The 25,130-nt window shown below is 42.1% G+C and overlaps 2 protein-coding genes across 12 annotated transcripts in view; one reads left to right on the plus strand and one right to left on the minus strand.

Moving 5' to 3' along the window:
• The window catches only part of ptpn23b (protein tyrosine phosphatase, non-receptor type 23, b), a 14,359-nt gene extending 11,565 nt beyond the window's left edge, over positions 1-2,794 (plus strand). For all 4 annotated transcript variants that reach the window (XM_081697857.1, XM_027014957.3, XM_081697859.1 and 1 more), the window contains exons 19-20: positions 120-299; positions 496-2,794. In XM_081697857.1, coding sequence (XP_081553983.1) covers positions 120-299; positions 496-1,735 — 1,420 coding nt within the window. In that variant the 3' untranslated portion in view covers positions 1,736-2,794. The remainder of the gene's footprint in view (positions 1-119; positions 300-495) is intronic.
• A 1,013-nt stretch (positions 2,795-3,807) lies between these two features.
• On the minus strand, positions 3,808-24,765 carry cspg5b (chondroitin sulfate proteoglycan 5b). Of its 8 annotated transcripts, none has more exons than XM_081697871.1 (9): positions 24,323-24,765; positions 23,943-23,993; positions 16,121-17,003; positions 13,270-13,458; positions 11,224-11,296; positions 10,321-10,377; positions 9,888-10,010; positions 8,001-8,126; positions 3,808-4,615 (listed from the first exon to the last, which is right to left on the minus strand). In XM_081697871.1, exons 1-9 carry the CDS (start codon positions 24,417-24,419, stop codon positions 4,334-4,336), a joined length of 1,881 nt encoding a protein of 626 aa, XP_081553997.1. In that variant the 5' UTR covers positions 24,420-24,765; the 3' UTR covers positions 3,808-4,333. The 8 variants fall into 8 exon arrangements, with proteins under 8 accessions (XP_081553997.1, XP_026870731.2, XP_081553994.1 ...); XM_027014930.3 differs by having other exon boundaries at positions 9,906-10,010; positions 11,224-11,299; XM_081697868.1 differs by having other exon boundaries at positions 11,224-11,299.
• Between the last annotated feature and the right edge of the window lie 365 nt (positions 24,766-25,130).

A 25,130-nucleotide genomic window follows, 5' to 3' on the forward strand; every position in this document is an offset into this window, starting at 1 on the left:
ATGTTTGAGATTAAATGCCTAGGGAGGCATGTAGAGTGCCTCTGAGCAGTGTAAAGCACATTATGTGGTATTTGTAAATGTGCATGATTATGCTTCTAACCATTGAATCCATCTGGCAGGCGGAAGAGCTCTGTGCAGGCTCTGGTGGCCTCATATGATGCATATGAGGACCTAGTAAAGAAGGCTGAGGAAGGTCACAAGTTCTATCAAGATTTGGAGAAAAAGATATCCAATTTGCTGGACAGAGTCAAAGCGTTCTGCCAGAAGAGAAAAGAAGAAAGAATTGCATTTCTGGAGAGGTAAAAAGTGCTTGACACCCCTAGGTGAAGGTGGTAGCAGTTTGTGTTTTGTGAAGAATATTTTAAAGGGAAGCTGGGTTTAAACACCACAGAACTGCTAAGACCTGTTGCCTGTATTAAGCCAAACACTGACTCTCAATCCATTTCCTCCTCCATAATGCTTTTTGACAGTTATTTCTCTGTCTTATTTCTGTAGGGAGGTAGGAAAAGGGCCTCCTCCTAGACCTGCTCCCCGTAAGCCAATGCTTGGTAACAATGCCCCACCCTCCTGCCCTCCAGGGGGAGCTCCTTTTCCTAACCAGAGGATGCCACAGTTTGCTCAGCCTCCTTATGGCCACACTTCAGGTGCCACCCCACCAACTGCACCTCCTCAGGCTCCTGGCCCAGGTTATGTCTTACCACAGCAGTTCCAGCCTGGTCCATCCAGAGGCATCACACCTGTTCCTTCACACATGCCTCCACCAGCTTATGTCCCAGATTCTTGGTCACATGCACCTGCTGCTCCATTTCCTGGGTGTTGCTCTATGTCTGGCCCACAATCTGCCTCAAGACCAACTGGGCAGCAGGTTCCCATGCCAAGTGGGCAGCTCACTGGTCCTGTAGGACACCAGATCCAAACTGGAAACCAGTATCCAAGTTTTCCCCCGCAGCTTACACCAGGCCTGCTTTCTCAGACATCCACCAGTGCCTTTTCTGGACAGAGCCAGCCGCTTTTCCAGCCTGCACGGCTTCACTTTGGTCCTTCAAACCAGTTCCATCAAGGACAGCCTCCATTAAACCAACCCCAGGCTCAAATGGGTCACGTTTTCCCCTCCTTTCCATCCTATCCTCAACAAATGTCTGGATCTTTTCATAATCCTAACAAAAAACCTCCTGTATCTCAAACTATGTCTCAGATACCTTTCAACCAAAACCCCATGATGCCCTTTGCTGTCCAGCCTCAGATGCCTCCTGGAGCTGCACCACCACCAGCTAACATGTTTTTCCAAGCTGGACTATCCCACATTCAACAACAGCTCCCCCCATCCCAGCCAGGTACCCAGCAGTTCATGAATACTCTGCTGAATCCCATGTTTCAGCCAGAGAAACCAGCTCAAAACCAAAACCTTCCACCCCAAAACATTCCTTCCTCATCTTCTGGACCAGCTGTTGCCCAAGTACTGGACCATCCAAATCCTCCTCCACTTGCTGATATACTCACACCTTCACCTGCTAACATACCCAAGATTCAGGGGAATCAGACAGCCTCTGGGAGTATCTTGACCCCTTCAACCATGGAGAGCAGTGTTGTGCCATCTGAAGGATTCCAGATACGGCCATCTTCACTGGACCCTATGACACCAGCATCCCATGTGTCTCCCAATCATGACCATTTCCATAATACCCTGGAGAAGCTCAGCATCACTAACGAGGGAGATGGTCCTCAGCTCAAATAAGAAAAACATCAAACTGGTGTAATCTGAGAGAACAGCCCCAAACTGTCTCACCTCTCAGCCACTCAGAACCGTCTTAACCTTCAGCGGAACATTAGCCACTCAGAACCGTCTTAACCTTCAGCGGAACATTAGCCACTCAGAACCGTCTTAACCGTCAGCCAAACATTAGCCACTCAGAATTGTCTCACCCTTCAGCCAAACCTTAGCCATCAGAGTGTGTTACACTGGGCTGAGAAGAAAGCCAAAGAGACCGCTCTTAATGAATCAAAGCCATTAACAGGGTATATGCTGGTGCAAGTGGAGGTCTCAGCCTTGCTAAAGTGTGAGGGAACACCAGAGAATGGAGAGGTAGTCGGGTACAAGCACTGACCCACAGGGGTGGTCCATTAGGAGAGATCTGTTCCATGATCTGGACCCTGCCTGGACATTAAATAAGACATTAAAATGCTTAATTGTAAGTGATAACTTGCATAATATTTTAATTACTTTTAACCGTATAATCTTCCATATAATCAAATCTCAGTACTTAGAACTAGAAGCATTAGCACTACATTTGCTAACACAAGTTCAGCTTGTTCTTTATGGCTTATGTGCATACACTATCTATCTGCATTTCAGGTTAAAAAAACTTTCTTCACTATGACTATGCAATTTCCTTATTTTGGTTTCTTTCTATTTTAAAATAGCACTTTACTCCTATTGATGGTGAGATGGTGATATTGTATGAATATAAATTGATATTTTTAATTGTGATGTTGCTGAATACATTTGATATTAACCAGAAAAGGGACACCACTCTTAACAGGAGATTCTCTTTACCTTTGGGATGTTTGCTAGTTTAAAATCCTGTTGCTTTTGGGGACCAGTGGTCTTTATTTTGAGGTTTATAAAACTGCTCTTTAGATCACTGACTAGGTGCCTGAAGCACTGGTATATATGTGTGATTGTAATGTTTCTCTTATATTTAGTCTCATAAATGTAATTTTTCAAACTCTTCTTTAGCCTTTCTGTTTACTTGTTTTTCCAGTATATTCTAATAAAGTCATTGCCCTTTATAAAGACTGTGTGTGTACATGCATGCGTGTGAGAGTCTAAGAGAGTGATTGTATGCGTGTGGGGTATGAGAATTTCAGATTACAGATCTAAGCATCTTTCACTTCTTGGATAAGGCCACAAGATGGTGGTGTTAGCTTTTGAGCGCATAGGAGACAGATGCATTTTAGTTTTATGTTGGCTTAGGTGATTTTGTGTGTCTGCCTTTGGGTTACTAACTCAGTTTGTGTTAAATCAACATCCTTTACCTGCAGAGCAAGACTGATGGCATAGACAGTGACACCTATTTACACACAACTCCTAAATGTAAATGTTTATGGCAGATGTGTTTACTAGGCCCATGTTGAAGCACAGACATACCCAGAGACAGAACAGATCATAGTTAGTGCTATTACAGCTTACCTGTAAGTGCAGATATGGCAAGATGCTAATAACACCAGTCATGAGCCTGATTCCCAGAGAGCACACATGCTATGCTGTCATACTGATAACTAAGTAAGTCACTGAATTGTTTTGATATGCTTTTCTTTGCAGTTGTCTTCTTGTCACAGTAATTAACAAATGCCTGTTCTTTCCTTTGCAACACTCACTCTCCCCTTTCTGGAGTTGACGCATGGCAGTTCCTGCACTTTTCACTCGTTCTGATGACGGGAGAGGCAGAGACCCACCTTTCTCTCTGGGAGACACTATCAGCTTGAGCACAGAGAACCTGTAGTCTACAGCAACACATGTCAAAACACTAATGTGTAACACTTATGTATAACATATGCAGAGTGTTGGAAGTTTAAGTGAGCTGTGTTCATACAGGACCCCTGTGTCCAGTGCATTCTGCAGTTTAGGTGAGCTGTGTTTACACAGGACCTTCCAGCCTTGATCAGATGTTGGTGGATTGTACAAATCTAAAATCTAAACAAATCTGGGGTATATCTTTGGCTTTGGCTTTTTTTTTTAAATATACATTTTATAGCAGGAAATTAGTAAGGTATTTCATGATTATTTTGACCATAGAACCAGTCTCATTAAGGAATAACAAAATCCTAATATCCTTTATTCTATATGAAAAATATTAATTTGAGATTAAAAACATGAAAAAGCACATTAAGTAATTAATTAATTAGTGGTCCAAAATAATAAGTGATCTATACACATTACCCTGAATATTTACAGACTGTTTCATTTGTGCGTTTGTACAATTATTTGTGGCATAACTGAGATACTGAGATCGCGGCATAAAAATCAAGTTTGTAGGGAGTAATGATGGTGATGTCACTGGAGTAAGCATATCTGTGTCTTTGTCCTGTTTGCAGGTGAAGTCACATGTTTGTTCCACTCATGGCCTATTCATATGCAGAGGGAATGTACACATGAATGCTTCAGAATTTTATGTTCTTACAAAAGCGTTTTATGTTAACTGTTCACTTGCTGCTATTTCTCTCGTATGTGTCTGGTTAGGGTTAGATGGGGCTGGATGCTGGACAGGACATTCTTGCATCTCCATAGGCTCCAGTGGTATCATCAGGCACACTACTGAAATTTCTCAACCCGCTATGGTGTGCTGGGCTTCTCCAGGTGAGGGCTGGCTGTACTTAGGTGCAGGTGTGGGAGGGAGCGAGTGCTGACGGGGCTGTACCCAGGCTCGGAGCCTCTTCTGGGGTAGACCTGCGAGAGGGGCCTTCCTTGTCCAGATCTTCCTGGTGGTCGGTGGAGCACAGGAGACTTTTGGGGTATCTTACAGAGGGAAACATTGGGGTGATGCTGAGGGCTGGACTCAGGGTGCATCTCCACTTCTTTAGGGAGGAGAAGCTCCAGATCAATGGTCGCAACACCCTGAACACATTGGCACAAACACACAGAGAGACACAAGCACAAAACGCACCAGACACATGGTATACACATATGACTCAAACCATACAAACCATAGAAAATGATGAGAACGTTATATATGTATGCAGATTTATGCACAGAGGAAAAATATAAACAAATAAAGCATAAAATCTTATGGACAAAATACATATACTATGTTAAAAAGGCAATATTGTAATATAGTGAAAAATGTTTTAAAGCACTTTTATTAGCATTTCCTGAACTATCAGTAATATTACATAAGGGTGGACTAGGGGTGGGTGAAAAATTTTCATACTAGTCACATTTACTATTGGAGGTATATTTCAGTGTTTTTCAACCTAATCTATCTATAGCATTTATAACACATTATATGGACAAAAATATTGGGATATACCTCATAATCATTGAATTTAGGTGTTTCATTCAGTCCCGTTGCCACAGGTGTATAAAATAAATCACCTAGCCATGCAGTCTGTCTTTACAAACATTTCTGAAAGAATGGATCATTCTAAAGAGCTCATTGAATCTGAGCATGATACTGTAATTGGATACCACCGCTGCAACAAGATGGTTCAAGAAATTTCTTCCCTCCTAGATATTCCATGGTTAACTTTGAGTGGTATTATTGAAAAGTAAAAGCATTCAGTAGTCACAGCAACTCAGCCACAATGTGGCAGATCGTAAAAGTTGCCAATGCTCTACTCACTCAATAATTGCAGTTCCAAATCTCCTCTGGCATTAACATCAGCATAAAAACTACTCACAGGGTGCTTCATGGCATAGGTTTCCATGACCGAGCAGCTGCATACAAGCCTTATATCACTAAGCACAATGCCAAGCATTGGATGGAGTGGTGTAAAGCACACCGCCACTAGACTCTGGAGCAGTGGAAATGTATTCTGTGGAGTGACAAATCACGCTTCTCTCTTTGGCAGTCTGATGGACAAGTCTGGGTTTGATGAATGCCTGAAGAATGTTACCTACCTGACTGTATTGTGCCAATTGTTAAGTTTGGTAGAGAAGGCATGGGGTTGTTTTTCAGGGGTTGGCCTCAATTGTTTCCAATGAAGGGAAATGTTAATGCTTCAGCATACCAAGAAATTTTGGACAACTGTAAAAGTCAGTGAGTTTTGTGTTCTTTTCTAATTCCAGAAAAATGAACCAAAATTATTGTCATTGGTAATCAACCATTCACTATAGATGTTTGGTTAAAAAATGAAGAAGTATTCCTTTAACCTCACTGAGAAGAGGACCCATAGTTGAGTTAATACTGCTCTAGTTAATGCTGCTCTATTTGAATTAAGCACTAGCTCCTGCTGGAATGGTAAGAGCTTGCACTATTTTGGGCAATTCTGACCTGAATGTTTTGCTTTTAATATGCACCAAGCTGATTTCTATTTGCTGCTGGTGTTTGTGTAATAACTTAGATGTCATAATAGCTTAAGACGATACACCTGTAGAGTCCAGTTGTAGCAGGTAAAGGATCATGGGTTATGTTCAGAGGTTATGGATCAATGGAGTGATGTGCATATACAAATTTGGGTACATAACATGGCCCATAGTGTTTTCTGTTCTCCGGTTGTTGTAACCATTCAGAGCTGACGTGTACTATGGCAAATTTAAGAATGTGATTTACTTGATTTTGAATCTGAATCTAACTGAATTGAATCCAACTTCAAATTCAAAGATTATCAAATGAAGTAAAATAAGATAAAAGATGTGGTTGGAATGATCACCTGTAGATAGTGTGGCCCTCCATGGACTCAGATAAATAGCATGAAGGTAGAGTTAATACCAGCTTAGAGTGTATCAAGAGTGGCCATGAAAACTGTCGAGTGTTTCATTTATAGCAGCTGACAGCAAATTTGGCTATCAAATTCAAATCTGGTTTAGGTAGAAAGCTTGTTCCAAATCATATTTACTGAATTAAAAATGTTGGCAGAAATAAGTCTATCTGCAAACTGTCAGTTGTGCACCATGTGCATGTAATCGTACATGCACATCCTCACTGACGTTCAGTAATAATTTTTTTTGTGTGCAGTATTTAAATTCCAAATAATCTGCCAATCACCTTGTATTTGAATCCAAATTTTTCACTATCATGTTAAATCTGTGCTCTCAAAGTTCAGCTTTGTACCCAAAGCTGTTGCAGTGCAAAAGGAGTCTCTCTGGCAGTGGGAAAATGATCTAGTAAAAATGACCTAGCATTTTTACAACAGTGGGCAGTGGATTCAGGACAGTTAGCAGCAGCTCGGGAATGTGTAAGCCATGCACAGGAGATAAGCATGACACTTCAGGAGAGAGAAGTAGACAGAAGGAGAGAACGGCACGTAAGGAGAAGTGCAGGAACACACTGGGACTAGCTCGGTACTGTCAAAATTATTTATTCCAGCAAGCTCTGCTTTCATCACCCTTCATTGTCTATATTTTAAAAAAATGGTACAAAAAATCTCAAATACGTCAAACAAAATAGGAATCACATCAATGAAAAACAACACAGTGTTCTTACTACTCGATAATACTGTATAGCAATATCAACCCATGGAGTATATGAATATATATTTACACATAGGCCTACTCACTGTTTTATTCAAAAGAACATCAAAGCTGCTGAGTTGTGCTGTTAGATATACATTTATGTTTCTTTGATATTTCCCCCATAAATATTTTTTTTGTTTGTGTCCTACAATAGAACACCAATGCATGCTGAACAGGAATAAGGCAAGACAGTATGGTGTTTGAGGGTGAGTAGCTCTGAGTGGCTGGAATCTGGAGGTGTTTGGTGGTGAGTAACTCTCGGTGGCTGGAGGTGTTTGGGGGTGAGTAGCTCTCAGTGGCTGGAGGTTTTTAAGAGTAAGTTGCTCTCAGTGGCTAGAGTCTGGAGGTGTTTAAGGGTGAGTAGTTCTCAGTGGCTGAGGCTGGAGGTGTTTGGGGGTGAGTAGAGAGACTAACTTGTGGGTGTGAGAGGCTGTGTGATTTAGCATAACACAGTGCGACACTGCAATAACATAGCATGATGCAGCATGACAGAGCATGACAGTGGCAGCAAGCAAGGAGGAAAAGGACAGTGGCAGCACTGATGTGCCTCTGGCACGCGCGTCCAGTTACACAGGCATTCACTGTGCCAGCAGAAAACTCCGCTGCATAGGCTACACGCTAGCTGATCACATGGCATGAAAGCATCAGAAGCAGGTTGGGTCTAGCAGCAGAGATGCAGTGCATGCTTAGAACCTTGGCTTGCTTGGTTTGTACTGCAGTATTATCAGGGCTTGTACAGTGGTGTGAAGGGGGCTAGCGGCTTGCCATTACAGCTCCAGCCTGTGGCCGGAGGGCAGTACTACATAATGTTATTCTGCAGCGACTTTACCTCCTCGGCATCCTCGCAGCTGGCCTTGCTGTCCTCATCTTTGGGTGTCAGTGAGTTCTGGATGTTCAGAGCTTCGTCCTCCTTAGTGGGTGTCTGGACTGGTTCCTCCTGTTTGCCAGTGTCATCCTGTGAGGAGTCCCCCGCCCCCCGACACACACACACACACACACACACACACACACACACACATGCAAACTGAAATGCACATAGGGCTCAATATACACCCACTCCCCACACTCCCCATTATAATGCATTATAACTCATAAAATAATTGCTCAAACACAATCTTCCAGCATAATGCTATAAATATATACAGTTACCCTACAACAGTACCTGACCAACATTCAAAAAAAGCCCCGGTGACACAATTGAGACAAAGTTAAAGAATCCAAAAGAAATCAGTATACAGTCTCGCAGGTGCAGTTTTCTGTTTCTGTCACATGTGCTCCACACAGGCTGCAGGCATATGAGGACATGAGAGAAATGTTTATTTAATAAATCAACTTTAGAGACATTGTCACCTGCCTTGAGAGCATGAAAGGAGATGATGACGTTAACTCTCTGGCACTATTGGAAAAGCCTTTGGATTCAGTGCAATACTGATCCCAGGCCAGAACTTACAGAAGCCTAAACACTGGCTTACTAAACAGCACAATATGCTGCTTCTATTTGTGGCTGGTGGATCCATGAGCAAGGCCCTGAGCTGCTCAAATTGTTTTCAGTCATATCTGTAAGTCAAATGCCATAAAATGGCAAACCTAAACACTATGGCATTGCTAATAGTGCAGGACAGAAGCAGTACTTCATGTGATGAACCCTGGTCACTAAATTATATGGATCAGTATGCAGCAGGCAGCACTGCTGTCATGGTGATGTATTAGCTTTGCTCACAGCAGGAAATGCATTATCCCATTTGAAGCTACTGTGTGCATGGGCTGATTAGTAACGTGCCAGCTGTGGAATTCCTGCACAAATCCACAAAGAAGGCAAGAGTACAGAGGATGAGGAGAAACAACTTTAAACTGACAGAGTAGCTCAGTCATTTATGGAAGAACAGAAAGATATGAAATAAACTATGTTTATAATTCCTGTCATACCCTTCCAGAGGGTACTAATATGTTTGTTTGGGACTTCTTCCAAAAGCTTGGGAGTTTGGGGGTGTGTTGCAGTATTTTCACTCTTCCTAGGACTGTGCTCTTCTAGACTGAGACTGATGTTGTCATGGGCTCTACTGGAGTCTCTCCTCCAGCTTAGGGGTCACAGCCCCATGTGCCCCTATCACCACTGTGACGAAGTTCTGCATTCTCTCTATTGCTTCTTTCAGTCCCTGGTATTTTTCCAAATTTTCATATACCTTCCTTTGGATGTTTCCATCACATGAGTCCTGGGCCACATCTATTACCACAGCTGTTTTTTACTATCATGATGTGTGGTTGGTTTGCCACTACTTGTTTATGTGTCTGTATCTAGAGGTTCTTAGCCTAGTTGTTCTCCACTACTATAATTTGTAATTTCTCCCATTTGTACTTGGGGGTGTCCAGCTCATATGACGATCATATGTTCCTGTTTAGGATCCAAACAACTTGATTGTGTCTTAGTGTATGCTTTCCCTGCAAGTAACTTGCATCCTGCTCCTAGGTACTGTATTGTCTCAGATACTCCTTTGCAGTCTTCTCTGGTGTCAGCCCTTATTCGATCAATCTAGTGCTTAATGCTTGATCTTGTGCTGCCGTGATAGGACTGTCAGCCACCAACCACTATATGTCAGTAGTCATTCTATGTCTGTTTCCAAGGTAACCACATCCCCCATCTGACTGAGGCACTCCCTCATCAGCTCATCCTTGGGAGGCATTGCTTGGACATATTCATGGATGTTTTGGGTCTCACGTTGGACGTGGGTCTTACAGCCTTTTGGTGTTGGTTGATGGTTGAAGTGCTCTTTGCCTTGTGACGAGTTCTCTGGTCTTGATGTTGGCAGCTTCCTGTTCGTCTCTTGAAAAAACAAGTATCCTTGAATGGAAGGAGTGAAAGCAAGGCTAAGGCGCAGTGGACAGAGCAAGAAGAGCATCTTTTATTATGCTAGGTTGTTAAAGATGAAAATTTCATGGATTACAGTCCAGAAGACTGAACATCAGCTAGGAGGAGGAGCAGAGGTCTGAGCCAAGATGGTGGCCTTGGAGTAGGAGAGATGCAGGACAAAGAGCCATGACTGGGTGTTGGTGCGGAAGCACAGAGTGTCAAGAAGCATGACAACCAGCCATGTTTCAGGGTTAGTGAGGTGCAGCAGAGAGCCGAGGGCCCGAATAGCTCGTCATCTTACCTCACCGCTCAGCTCTTCTTTGGATTTACACTCCCAAGTGTACTGGCTCATGGTTTTCTATGAGGCAGGGTGGGAGAGTCCGTCATACCATCAAAACCACACATAAGCTCTTCAGTACCATAGAAGGCATCATAAGTTTACAGGTCTTCCTAACTCTACCTCTGAAGAATATTAACTTACAATCTTGATATCTGATAACAGAGAGAGAACGGCATAACACACACTCGGGACCAAACTCTGGATAGACTCTAAATAGACTCCTCTGAATTGGTGTGACCTGTCAACAATGTTACTTCTGATTATGTTACACTTTCACCTCAGTGGTTACACAGGTCTTCCTGTGGGACCCTTATACCCTCCCCTTCATTCCCATTGTTATGTGTTGTTGTATAAACAAGGTGAAAGAAATACAAACATCAAAGGCAGGGTATCATTCAGGCTGCAGTTCCTCATATGGCCACCCAGAACACGGGGGTGCCAGTGAGGTGTCTGTGATACACAACAGAGCCAATAAAACAAGGAAGAGAAAATGGAAGGGTAAAGAGGATGCAGGCCATCTCTTATTACCCCAATGTTCAGAGCAAGGCATCTCTAACTATCCCACTTTTCTTTCAGGAGATAGATAGATAGGGACAGAGAGAGACCACAAACTCCCATGCACAGCCATATGGTGGCAAGTGGAAAATTCAGGTTTTACAGATTATGCAGGCTAATGAGAAGGGCACCCTGCATACAGAGACAGAGTGAAAGCTGAGCAAGTAGAACTACCACTTGCACCAATATACTGAAGGACAAGAGAGGGAAAGCGAGGAGAGGAAAAGTTACCTGACAGATAATGTTATCATAGTAAGCCAAGGTGTGGGCAGGGGAGGAGTTAGGCAGAGAGTCACATGGTTTCCTTACGTTTGCCTGTGAGCCATCAGCAGCGGTGGACAGAGAGAAGGTGTCAATGTGCTGCTCCGACTGGGGCCTGCTTCTGCTGACAGAGGAACAGACACACACACACACACACACACACACACACACACACACTCAAAAACAGGAATATTGTGAGCTCCTCTTCTGTGTTTTATTCTTGACTGCCGCACTCCTCTACTCGCTCCACTCTCTATAACATGCTTTGTTCTCAATGAGACAAACCCCCCACCCCCCAAAAAAACCAAAAAACACATGAACACATGTAGAACTATAAAGAAAGGAGGTCAACTGGGTGCTGTATTCAAAGAGAAATTACAGTGCAAACAGATTTCACTTGATTTCTTTCTTTCTTTTGAATTCCAGTTTTATAACAAAGGGTGCTCTTTGAATCCCATTTTTAATAATTCACAGATCTCCAAAATACTTTGCAAAGTACACTGATAATTTCACTGAAACACTGTCAGTTATTTCAATCAATTAAGCCCGAATCATCATAAATACTGATCCATGTAGACAATACCAAAGAAAATAATGCCAAACAACTTTCTGCTTTTGGTCTTTTGCTGCATGTTAGAGAACCTATACACTCAGATACACACTCTGGATTTGGTCATTATGAATGGTCTTGCCATTTGTAACATTACTGTTAATGGTTTATCACTCTGACCATTTTTGTGTTTTCTCTAGCTCTCCAGCTCTGCTTTTGTTCAATAAAGATACATATACAAGAGTACTTGTGATCAGTTCATGAATCCTACAACTATGATATCATCCATAAGTGCAGATTCAGTGGACATTGTACTGGATCATTTCAATCTAAAAGGTTTGAATGTTATGAATGCTAAGAAGACTTTAAAGACTACGAAGACTTTGGTCAACACCACTGCTGAAACACCATGACAGTAAGAGCCCTAAAAAGAGAGCCAAGCTGTACATGGAGAAAGAAAAAACAAACTTCTGTTCTAAGAGAGCTAGAAACAAAGCTTTTCTACTAACTTTAAGTAGGGCTAGACAGTCTCATCTATCTAAGATCATTAACAGGACACCAATACCCACACCCTGTCATGTTATCAATTTGCAAGTTTTCTAATGATAAAATTAGGAACATTAGACTTACCACCAATATATCACATTCAAATAATGAGACAATACTATCTATATGTAGATAGCATTTTATTATATATATATATATATATATATATATATATGTGTGTGTGTGTGTGTGTGTGTGTGTGTGTGTGTGTGTGTGTGTGTGTGTGTGTGTGTGTGTGTGTATGTGTGTGTGTGTGTGTGTGTGTGTGTGTGTGTGTGTGTGTGTATTACAGCTGCAGCCAAATACCAACAAAGACTGATATAGAGAAATCCTACCAATAGCAGGAAAGGGCTGGATTGAAAGACAGCATGGAGGCACTAATCATGGCAGCACAGGAACAAGCTCTGAATACAAGCTCAATAGAGGCTGGGATCTACCACACCAGGCAGTACTCCAGACTCACACTGTGACAATCTAGTACATAGCAATGGCATGCAAGATGCTAGCACGCAGAGTGTGCATGGACTGCCATAACCGGCATTGTATACAGAAACATCTGTGCTAAGTATGGGCTGGACGTTCCAAGGTCAAAGTGGGATACAACCCAGAAGGTGGTGGAGAATGACCATGCTAAGATCCTGTAGGATTTTCAGATACAGACAGACAAAATGGTAATGGATAAACAACCAGACATAGTGATGGATAAAAAAGAAAGCTGTACTGATACATGTATCAATCCCAATAACATCAGGAACAAGACAAAAAGTTCAAGAAATACCAAGGGCTGAGAGAAGAGCTAGAAAAGATGTGGAAGGAGAAGACAAAAATGGTTCCAGGAGTAATTGGAGCACTAGGGACTGTGACCCCCTTACTGGGAGAATGGCTCCAGCAGATCCCAGGAACAACATCTGAGATCTCCATCCAGAAGAGTGCATATCCTGGGAACAGCTAGAATACTATGCATGAGTGGAGGGGTGTGTGTATACACATTTACAAACCTCCGTTTGCGAAGTCGTCTGTTTTCCATCTTTAGTAGATGGAGCCTCTTGGAGAAGAACACGATTACCATAAAGAGGAGAAGCACCGTGGCCGACACCCCTCCCACAACAAAGCACATCACTTGGAAGTCAGTAATGACAGACTCACACCTGGTTCCTTTGCTCCAGGTGTAGTTCTGCAGGTTACAACTGCAGAGGCAAGAGAGAAAGAGGGAAAGAGAGTGATAGAAGGTATAGACAGAGGAACCAGAAAAGGAGAGAGGGAGATGGAAGAAGAGTGTGAGAGAGAGAAAGTTAGAGAGAATGAAAGTCACACAAGATTAATTATCACAGTCTACTTCCCTGATAGGACAACTAGTACTATTCCATTTCCCAGCAAATGTGTGCATGTGTGTGTGTGTGTGGTTGCCCCTGAGCATGTGTGAGTTTTTGCCAAGACTGAGAACAAAGGCAAATCATTCCAGTGCATGTGCACACACACACACACACACACACACACACACACACACACACACACACACACACACACACACACACACACACACGCTTTATTGTTATTGCAGAGCCTGTTTCTGCACTTTTTGGAATACAGCTGCAGAAATGGTGCTTCTGTCCTGTGGACGGCACAGTAGATGGGCTACTGTAAATAGGAGTGTCATGGCTTGAAAGGTTCAGGCATGATAATAATAACCATCCTTATAGTTAATATGATTCACTATTATATGTTCACAAAAATGGAGAAGGGCTCCAGAGAAGAGTGTGATTCATCACTCACTTTGGAAATACTTTACTAGCTCTGCAGGACAGGAACAAGAACAAGACGCAAAGTGTTTCTTCATAATAATTATTTCTTACTTCAGTATTTTTATTTCCACCGAATAATTGCAACACCTTTAGAACAGCCTAGCATGGAAAGCAGCAAGGGAATGAATGAATAAAAAACATAAGTTTGAAATAAACAGTAACACAATCTAGTGCATAGCCCAGATCCCTGTGTGTATTGAGGGTCAGTGGATTATTTTTATGTGGAGTGCTGAATAAATATTGTTTTAAAATGTTCTAAACATTTAGATACCCTAATTAGCAGTGCCTTTTTCTTCAAAGAAGTCTCTTGTATGCTGCCTACAATATTTTCTTCCCCGTATTCTGTATTTCTAAATGTTTTGCTGTTTTTCTTTATGATACTGTATGTTTCTTTATGATACAGTGTATTTATGATGAATTACAGGATATAGAAAATTATTTTTATGCATGTATAGAACTTTGAGTGCATTAAAATAATGAGTTACTAATGTACTGTCCTCATCCTGTGATATCCTTCAGATTAGGATTAAAGATACAGGCTGTTAGGCTGAGACTTGCAGTAGTCAATCTGGAAGAGTCAGGGGTTGATGAAAATATAAAAAATATAAAAAAGTAAAATCTGAGTTTGATAATAAAAAAAAAGACACAAAAACAAGAAAGTGTTCTCGAGGGTGTGGAGGAGTGTCTGAGCAGGTTGTGGAAGTGTGTCTGCACAGGGTACCGGGGTGTGTCTGCGTGGGGTGTGGGGGCGTGTCTGACAACAGACGGCTACTCCAGTGCTGCCCTCTTTAATTCTTTCTGTAAAATGTCAACAAAAGCCTTCCTACATGAGACCAGCTACTGTGCAAAGGGTTTTAAGATTAACATCTGTTCTCTTCAGGAAAACCTTTTTTTCCCTCTTTTTTTTTTTTGACCAGATGCACTAATTATTCTGTTACATCTGCTGTACTTGTTGTTGTTGGTGTCTCTTCAGCTGTCTGTGTACCTGCAGGTACTGAGTGGTGGCACCTGTTTAGGAGCATTTAGTAGACCGGGTCAAACCTCTCTATATGGGCTTTCCCTCTCTCTCTCTCTCGCTGCTGAACAAATCTTTTCCATTACCTGAAGAATCTACATTTTATTTAAATAAGCATCTTTAAAAATGTAACTTTACTGTCTGGAGTCTTTCATATTGTCAGGGATGTAACAATTCAATGATGATAATGTTTATAAGATGTAGAATAATTGTTAGTAATGTTTATACTTTCTCTATAGTCTAATTGTGATGCATCCCAGACATAGTTATTATTGGTTTGTGCTGCTTGACGTATAATACTTCACTGTTTTATAAGTGTACTGTGCTGCAAGGTTTGGGAGTTTTATCATACTCTTGCATAATCCTACTCTTCCAAAAATTAGGAAGTAACAGTCTTCTCTTCAGGCTCAGATTGGTTTGATCCAAATCCACGATCTTTCATGAATGAAGGATTGCGATCAGTATACCACTGTGTCCAGAATGTGTCTTTTTCTGTGTGTGTGTGTGTGTGGGGGGGGGGGGGGGGGTATTTGGGGAATGTTTATGAGAGCAGCACTGAACTTCTCAGTAAAGCCATTAATATCAAAAAGAAGACTGAATGCGGAAAACATACTCCAACATCTGAAAATTGCAGTCATCAAGCTAAAGTCCGTTTAGGTGCCAATGTTGCTAATAGACACTTTGGAAATATGATCTCATTTGAGTCATATGGTCTCATTTGACTGTGTTCCCATTTGTTGCTGAGAGTGACCCGGAGAGAGTGAAAGAAAATGAGAAACAGGGAAAGAAAGAGAGAGGAACAGAGAAAAGACAGCACAACTGGGAGTATGAGAACACTAGTACATCCACCACACCTCTCACTGTATATAATGATAATTTTGTATCCTATTAATGTCTACGGTTTCATTACCGATTTTGTTTCATCTAGGTTTTTATAATTTGTTGTCACTTTTTTATTTTATCACTATTTTCTTACTTATAACAGAGAGAGAGGGAGAGAGTAAGAGCGAGGGAGAGAATGATGCCTCTCACCTGCAGAAGGCTCCAGCCCCAGTTGTGTAACACTGCCCTCCATTGAAGCAATAACTGGAGGAGGAGTCACATGGTGACTGACAGGTACCGTTTCTGCGCATGAACCCAGGGAGACAAGCTGAGCCATCCTCTGCATCCACAGACCCCACAGGTCCAGCTGGATTGTAGCTGGACATGCCGTGCTCAGGAGCGAAGGGCTGGCGTTTGGAGGAGACATTTTCATCCTCCATGTAGACCGGAGTGGGCAGGGCCTCATCAGGGTAGACTTCAGTGATAGAGTAGTCAGGAGAGAGATAATCGTAAAAATCCGACGTCCAAGAAGTGGGGTCTCTACTCTGAAGCTCCTGTGGGTGAGGAGGAGGTGGAGTGTCGATTTGATGACCTTGGTCAGGCTTGTAGAACCCCACATTAATGACCTGGCCATCACCTGGACTACCGAGGACGTGCAGTGGGTGTTGAGTGGGCACGAGAGCACTTGGCTGAACTTGGTCGAGAGCCAGCACACTTCCATCAGCCTTTAGTATTTTACTCTGCCAGTGAGGGGCACTCTCCTCAGTGTCTTCCTCTTTGAAATCTAGCTGGGCTCTGCCCTGAGCTCGGGAGCCAGAGCGAGTGGGCAGGCCAGCCCCCATGCCTCCCACGGCCGTGGCTGGCAACTGTTCCACTTCACTGAGGTGAGCACTGAAGTCTGGGGTGCTGGCCGAGGTGCCATATTCACCTGGGATGCCGCTGCCTGGCTCCTCCACCTCACGCGGTTTACGCACAAGGACCTGGGCCCGGGGAATGCCCGTGGCTTCACCAGGAAGTGCAGACTTAAAAGCCACTCTTCTCAAAGCAGAGGTGGAAGAGTTTAACCAGGTGGCATTGAACAGCAGTGAACTGCCTACAAACAGAGAACAAAATCAAGTTAAAGGTAGCCATTTAACCATTATAAATAATAACTTAATAACAAATTGATAGTAAATGAACCTGTTCTTGTCTACATATCATCTAAACAGTAGTGTGCTCTGTTTATAACCCACATCTACACACAGTAATATATGTTTGCACTACAGGTGCCACACTGAAACTTAAAGGAGCAATAAGACATTTTCCTATAATTCTTTGTCAAATTATAAAAGCCATTATACTGACACATAGTGGCCTGGGTGTTTCAGAGATTCTTTACTAAGTCTATTTTAAACATGGATGCCTCCATGTGGGGGACCTGCTCTATCAAGAATAAACTGGTTCATTTGAGCAGTTTGATTGTTAAAAAAGTAAAAATAATAAACTTTCATAAATATTGTTTGCTACTTTTTGTGTTATGTGAAATCTAAGTGTATGTTAAATCTAACTTTTTTTATGCTAAACCTGTTTGTATGTGTGTGTGTGTTTGTGTGTGTGTGTGTGTGTGTGTGTACGTGTGCACATGTTTAAATGTGTATGCTTGTGTGTGCACATGTGTGTGTGTGTGTATTTTGACTAGGAAGAACAGTGGGACTAGTTTTGAGATAAATCCAGACAGGATGAGTGCACTAGGGTTAGGATTAGGGCACTAGCCTTCACTGATCTCATTATATTGCACATTCAGCAGTTCTGCAGCCCAAAAGAAGACAAAGACAAAGAGAACAAATATAAACACACACACACACACACACACACACAATGTCCCATTCTTTGTCATATTCTCTTTATGATTTTCTCAAGTATATTAACACACATACATGCACATACATACAGGCTTTGCTATGTGCAACCTCCAGATTTCTTTTCAAATCAGATTGTGGCTGTGAGATTAGGAGCTCTGATTTACTAATGTACTCTCCTCATCCTGTGATATCCTTCAGATTAGGATTAAAGATACAGGCTGTTAGGCTGACACTTGCAGTAGTCAATCTGGAAGAGTCAGGGGTTGATGAAAATCCCTACAGACACACACAAAGACATACACACAAGTACCTCAGGGAATCCTTTGCTCACTCTGCAAAAGCATGATGACCTAAGAAATCTTTCTACAATGCTTTCTGCTCCATGTCCCCATGTTGGAAGTGTGGGACAGAATCACATCTCTGCTCTCTAACACTGTCCCACTTACAGGCAAACACACATACACAACAGTCCACACGTGCATTACCTGTGTGTATGTTAGTTTAACAAATGACTCGGACAGATGGATGGATGGATGGATGGATGGATCCTATACTCTGTTTGTTGGCCATGCTCTCACACCCTTTCTCCCTGTCAGTGTGGGACTGGCAGTGTGATACACAGTGGCCACAGGGTATTCATACTTGAATCTGGACTCACTGGGAATTGGATGTGCGAACCCCCCATCCCCCCATCACACACACACTCTCTCTCTCTCTCTCTTTCACACACACACACACACACACACACACACACACACACACACACACACACACACACACACACACACACACACACACACACATAGACACATGCACACAGATTCACAGCCCCTCTCTCTTGCTCTCTCTCTCTCTCTCTCTCTCACACACACACACACACACACACACACACACACACACACACACACACAAACACACACACACACACATAGACGCATGCACACCCACGCACACAGATTCACAGCCCCTCTCTCTTGCTCTCTCTCTCTCTCTCTCTCTCTCTCTCTCTCACACACACACACACACACACACACACATACTGGTTGCTGAGGTGCAGTGTAAAGTGGCTGTGGAACAGAGCCTCCTCTGTCCCCCCTCTCATTTCAGTTCCTCTCATTCACTTGTGGGCTTCATCATTCCCACCATCTCACCCAAGATGGCCACACCAATGAGGATTAGCATTTGAACCACCTCCAACTGTTCAAACTGAAAATTCTTTATGGGTGATTTCTCACAATGTAACTACACTCTGACACATTAAATCCCATTTATACTTTTATTTGAATATTCTATATATGTCAAAGAATACCACAGTACAAAAAGTTAAGAAACAAAACCAGAGAGAGAGAAACACTGGAAGCCCAAAGAAGAGTGAATATGCAGTCAGTTCAGGAGGACCAGAAACAGAGTAACACTTTCTCTGCTCATGTACCAAATATATAAACCTCACACAAGATTTCTTACACTCTTTAAAAACCTACACTCCATCTTTTGATATGAAAATGCTAAGAAACAATGATATGCTGCAGCTAGGTTTAGGAGAGATAGTTGAATGTGCTAAAATATCAGCACATTTATAACTGGCATACTCTTAGAGAAAAAAAATCAAACCATCTTAAACTAATCCCATATATAAAGTGTGTGTGTGTTTGTGTCATCACATATAAATATTAAAGCAGATGAGGCTACAGGTGTCTATGTGAAGCTTTTTATTCTATATATATTTTTTATTCTATATTCTTTCCTTTTTTCTCCATAGTCTTATTTTTAATATTAATTAGTCTGTTAGCACTTTTGACAATTACAGTTCATGCAAACAAAGCTATTTGAATTCAAGAGAGAGATAGAGAGAGAGCAGACACCTATCTCACAGTTCTGTGCATGGTTGGGGGGGGTGGCTGTGTGAACGAGAGAATGAGAGAAAACACTGCACACTTAAACACTTCCCCTAACGGAGTGAAGGAGAGTGCACTACTCTGTCTCCACCTCCTTCTACTTCAGAGCCAAAGCCTGTGAGATTGTGTTCTATTTCCTGATTAGTAGGCATGTCAGAAAGCTGAATGAGACAAAAGGGAGATAAAGAGAGGAAGTAGAGAGAGGGAGGGAGGGAGGAAGGGAGAGAGACAGAGAGACAGACAGTCAGAGGGAGTTAGAAAGACAGTTGGACAGAGAGACAAAAATGCAGTCTAAGCCTTTTTCTCATGACCTCACCAATGAAGAATATGTGTGCATGTGTGAAGGTATACAGGAAAACTTGACCTTTAGACATTTTCATTGTAAGGTATCAGCATTCATCCCTGTATTCTACAGTATTCTAGTTCACTGGTATGTTTGATTATAACCTACTGTACTGTACTAGGATATATTCTATGAGTAAATGACAAAGCACTTTTGTAAGTGGCTCTGGATAAGCGCGTCTGTTAAATGCCATAAATGTAAATGTAAATGTAAGGGGTTTTAGGCTCAGTCACCCACTGCCTTCTTAAATGGATACCGTCCTGGCCTTTTTGTCATGTTATAAACCACAAATCATGAAAATAAATAAAGATGTTTCATATTGAAATTATGATCCCAGTTTTTAAAACATGTTTTTTTGCCAACGACAAGTTTCTCTAGTCATCTCTTCTTCTCCATCATATCATGTCTCTCTCACACACACTTGCTAATAACCAGGTCTGATGTATATTTTGCAAATAGAAGCTCCATGTAATGCACATCTAAGAGCAGGTGCAAGCAGGTCTCTCCAACCCTGTACTCTATCTATGCTCCTTCAGGGAGTTTACTACAAAAATCAGGGAGTTCAGTACACAAACCCACAAACACTATTCAGGAAATCCAATCATAAACAGTCTGGTTAGCTGTATCCAGTATGTCCAGTATGTATCCAATATGTATCCAATATAGGTACAGAACAGACCTCCACCTAAAGCTAGCACTCCAGTTGCACAACTGAAGAATACTTATCTAAACCACGGCATGAGAGCACCTTATAAGTTCAAAAACAGGAATACAGTTAAGTGCTTTTCTAGTCCATGTCTGACACTACAAACTTCTACTTTACTGCCACTACATAACTGACATCAAAATCACCAGCGGGTGTGCTTTGATATTAAGTCTTTAAAAATCCACAAACCCAACAGACATGGCATGTCATATATCCAAAAGCCATGTGGCATGTTAACACACCCAACAGACATGTGGCATATTATAAATAGAGAACTGAGAGTAGCAGGCAGGGGGTGCGCAGAGGGGTGGGCCCTGCCGCGTTGGCATCAGTGATAGTGCATGGCTACTTGGGTGTGCCAGGGTGAAGCCGGACGGACATATAGTGATGCCAGACCTGCTGAGAAACGAATGCCAACTTCCCAAATGTCTCTACCTAAATCCTCATCTGTGCTTTCCAAACACCTCTAACTAAACTCTCGACTGTGTTTCCCAAACACTTTTATCTGAGCCCTCATCTGTGCTTCCCAAGCGGTTCTGACTAAACCTTTGTCTGTGCTTCCCAGATGCTTCTAAACCCTCATCTGTGCTTCTTTAACACTTCTATCTAAACACTTCTATCTAAATGATGGATTCACCATCATTCTAACGTAGGCTTACTGCTGCAGAAGTGTGATGGATATGTGGACTGGGAATATACACTGCCTGTCAAACGTTTAGGAATACATTTCAAACATTCAGATGTTAATAAAAGCCCCTGTTTTCAGTGCTAATTTGCAACAACCTATTTTAACAAAAACAAAACACATACATAGGGTTCAGGAAAGAGAGTCCATCTGTAGAACTGATGAGGAGCTTGTCTGCACAGAGGCTAACAGGCTGCTGGTGGAATGTACCTGTCGGTGGCACCAAATAGCTGAAGGAAACAAGGGACAAGTGTGTGTGATTAGTGATTAGTGATTAGTGATTAGTGATCAGTAAATGGGTGACTGGGACCAGGGACGTGGTTCTGGAGTGTCATTAGTGGGTGTGTGTGTGTGACATTCTGGGTGGGTGCTGACGGAATGCGTGACAGTTCCTGAGTCTGAAATAAAATTTCCACTCATACGTGTAAATATGAGATCAAAATGAAAGTTCAAATTCAATAATTCCATTTACATTTGCCATTTGGCATACTAGGGTTAGGTTTATTACTGTTGAAATCTCATTTACACAGATATTTGGATTCTTTATGAGTAGCTTTATTTTAATTAAAATGTTTTTACCAAACTAGGTTAACATTTCATATGATTATGCAATAATCGTGTCAAAATTACAATTAAAATGTTATTCCCCAAATATGCATTTGCACTCAGTAACAATGTGTATAGAATTTAATGATCAAACACACCACCATGCTGAAACAGCAGCCAAATGCCAATGTAAAAGGGTAAAAAGCACCTCTCAGTTCTAATGCTAAACAGAACAGATGATTTTTCTGAACCATGGCAGCTAAAGAGCTCATTTGTGTAATCTGTAGAGTAGCAGATGAGGTGGAAGAGAGCACAAATGGGGACTCTACACTCACAGAACGGAGTGAAACTTTAACAGAATTCTCTGCCTTCTATTCATTAGCTAGCTACTGGTTAACATTTGCTAAAAATACATGTGTGCAGAAACGCAGTAGCTGGAGAGTGTGCGGTGATGCAGCGTGTGTGGTGCTGTAGTGAGTGCTGTGCAGTGTGTGCAGTGCAGTGTGTGCTGTGCAGTGTGTGCAGTTCTGTAGTGTGTGCTATGCAGTGTGTGCAGTGCTGTAGTGTGAACAGTGCTGCAATAGCTGGAGAGTGAAGTGATGCAGTGTGTGCAGAGCTGCAGTGTTTGCAGTGCTGCAGTGTGTCCAGTGCTGCAGTATGTTCAGAGGTGCAGTATGCCTCTAACAGGTCATACCACGGCAGCATGCTCATGCTGGCGATGCACCGTCAGCCCACACTGGGCGCTCCAGACGGCCGGGCCAGTCAGGGTGCTCTGATACTAATGCTCTTTGACAGCCTCCACTGTCAGGAGACCTCGGTGGCAGATGGCCTTCTGTACTACAGCCAGCACAGCTCTGGAGAGAAGACCTTGCCTTAAGATGGCAAGCAGAACTGTTCTAAGAACAGGTTCATGTTCCTGTTTACTGCAACTTTGGTTTCCAGAATTAACAGAAGTAATCTCTCTCTTTTTCTCTCTTTCTCTCCCCTTCCCCTGCCCCTCAGCAGGATACGACTGCATGGCCATCAAAGCAGTCCTGTCTTGGTGAGAAAAGTCACACCCACAGTGTCCCAGCATGGCTACACACAGAGACAGGATATTACATGACACCATGTCATACATGAGCACATAAGCATTTCATGCATGGTTTCACTGCTCACATGAGCATTATAATGAATAACCTTAGAATAAACAGTGGACCTGATATAGACGCATTTATTAGGAAGTTTATATGTTTGCAAAGTACAGTATGTCTTTACTCCCAGTGAAGGTAAGGAAAGATAGAAAGTGAGTTCCAGCATGTGGGCATGAAACTGTAACATTTCAAACGAACTCAGCATAAGTGTATTTCATAGACGTGCCATGCACATCTACTGAAGCCACAGGGTTTGGGCTGGTTAGTCACCAGGAAATAAAAAAGACTTTTTTATTTGTGGAACATTCAAACAACCATTAATCCTGCACCTGAAATTTCAAACTATTGCTGAGTAACTCAAATTCTAGTACTCATTGGTTGGTATTGTTTATTATTGCACTTATCATGGTCTGATATAGAGTTTATACTTATTTTTGCATTTCTTCTAGGTATCAGCACTAATTCCTGTATTTCATCAGAATTCTAGTTTAACAGTATCTTGAACTCTAAACTATTGTATTGCTAGGATACATTCTATGAGAATATGACAAAGAACTTTTGTTGCTCTGCATAAGAGCGTCTGCTAAATGCCAAAAATGTAAATGTAAGTAAAGAGATGAAAGAGCGTGTTTCTCTCTTCAAAAACTCCACTACAGAGGCTTTGCGCTTGAAAAAAAACAAAAGATGAGATGACCATATTCAAATGACTGAGCAGGTGCAGGGTGCTTGGCTCGTGTCCAAAGCAGACAGTCTGAGATTGAGCATCCTAAATGAATATCTAGATCACAACACGATCACAGGATAATAATAGCAGAAATGAATACGTTAACTGATAACTGTGTTAGCGTGACAATCAGTCAGCTAGTGCAGCAAACCCACTGACCTCCTTCGATGTCCCGTCGCGCAGCAACAGCGCTAAGGAATGATGATGTGTCTGGAGGATTTAAAAAGAAGAGAATAGTCTATGTTATGTAGATTATGGGGACTGGGCAGTTTCAAAGGCTACGAAAATATACTGAATAAGAAATTCCGTAGTATGTCGGCGTGCGTGGGGGGAGAGAAAGAACGAGGGTTAGGGAGAACAGAGAACGTGAGTTGTCCGCGCTTAGAAACTAGTGAACTTCATTAGAGTGTTGAAAGCGCGCTTACTTTAAGACGACGTAAAAAACACCCAGACAACGCTCTTGGTTATATTCTCTACTATTGCTCTTTAACAGATATTCATAAGGGTGTGGAGTGAATTCGTCTACAGACATTTCTTACCGTGAGTGAATAAAGGAGTCATGTGCAAAAGTAGAATGCTGAAACGCAAAGCTGTCTCCCAGCCGGATGAACCTAACGGTGTCCGCCTGTTCTTCATTCTTACGCAAAAACGGATTTCCAAAAACTTAAAAGTCAAATAACACAAAAATACCCACTCTGACAAAGTCACTGAAGCACCGTGACGAAAACGTCTTCAACTTATTTTAGGTTAGGCTCCTTCACCCTTCCACATTACAATTTCGAAACTAATAGCTTCTTTTTGTCTTTCCTTAGCAGACTTAGTCCCCTACTGCTCCATAATTTCACTTCCCACTCCTTATTACGGTCACAAAATTGCGCGGGAGCCCAGTCTTTGCGTTCGGTTTGAGCGCGCGACAGGATAGGTGACAGATACAATGAGGCGTCCCGTGCGCTACAGTCAGATTAGTGGGACGAGCTACGTACTGTCGGAGATCTTAATTCCACTGCGTGAGCACATTTCTTTGTGTGTGTGTGTGTGTGTGTGTGTGTGTGTGTGTGTGTGTGTGTGTGTGTGTGTGTGTGTGTGTGTGTGGTGTTCTGTGTAGATTTAGTTATTGTGTGACCGCTCGCACTATACCAGCCCAAGTCACCAATATCGTTGCTATAATTACCTAGTAATCCTGTAAATATGCAACATTTCGGAGAAGGTTGAGTAGATGTACGATTTGTGAAGCGTTCAGTTTTGTCTTAAATAGATTATTTAAAAAAGTTTTAAGTAGTAAAAGCAAACCGTGTTGAATGTTTTATTCAACACGAGTTGGGAAGGTTTTAAACCAAGGTCCTATTG

This window comes from Electrophorus electricus, chromosome 2 (assembly GCF_041902795.1).
Source record: "Electrophorus electricus isolate QZ-2024a chromosome 2, ASM4190279v1, whole genome shotgun sequence".
Lineage (NCBI taxonomy): Eukaryota > Metazoa > Chordata > Actinopteri > Gymnotiformes > Gymnotidae > Electrophorus > Electrophorus electricus.

What these genes read in the sequence shown, in the direction of transcription:
- cspg5b (XM_081697868.1), bottom strand. Translation starts at nt 24,419, where the DNA reads ATGAAGAACAGGCGGACACCGTTAGGTTCATCCGGCTGGGAGACAGCT. An exon ending in CTGATGGCTCACAGGCAAAC is followed by an intron (nt 10,378 to 11,223) that starts GTAAGGAAACCA and finishes CCTGCCTCATAG; the next exon opens with AAAACCATGAGCCAGTACAC. An exon ending in GCTGCGAGGATGCCGAGGAG is followed by an intron (nt 4,616 to 8,000) that starts GTAAAGTCGCTG and finishes CAATGTGTTCAG; the next exon opens with GGTGTTGCGACCATTGATCT.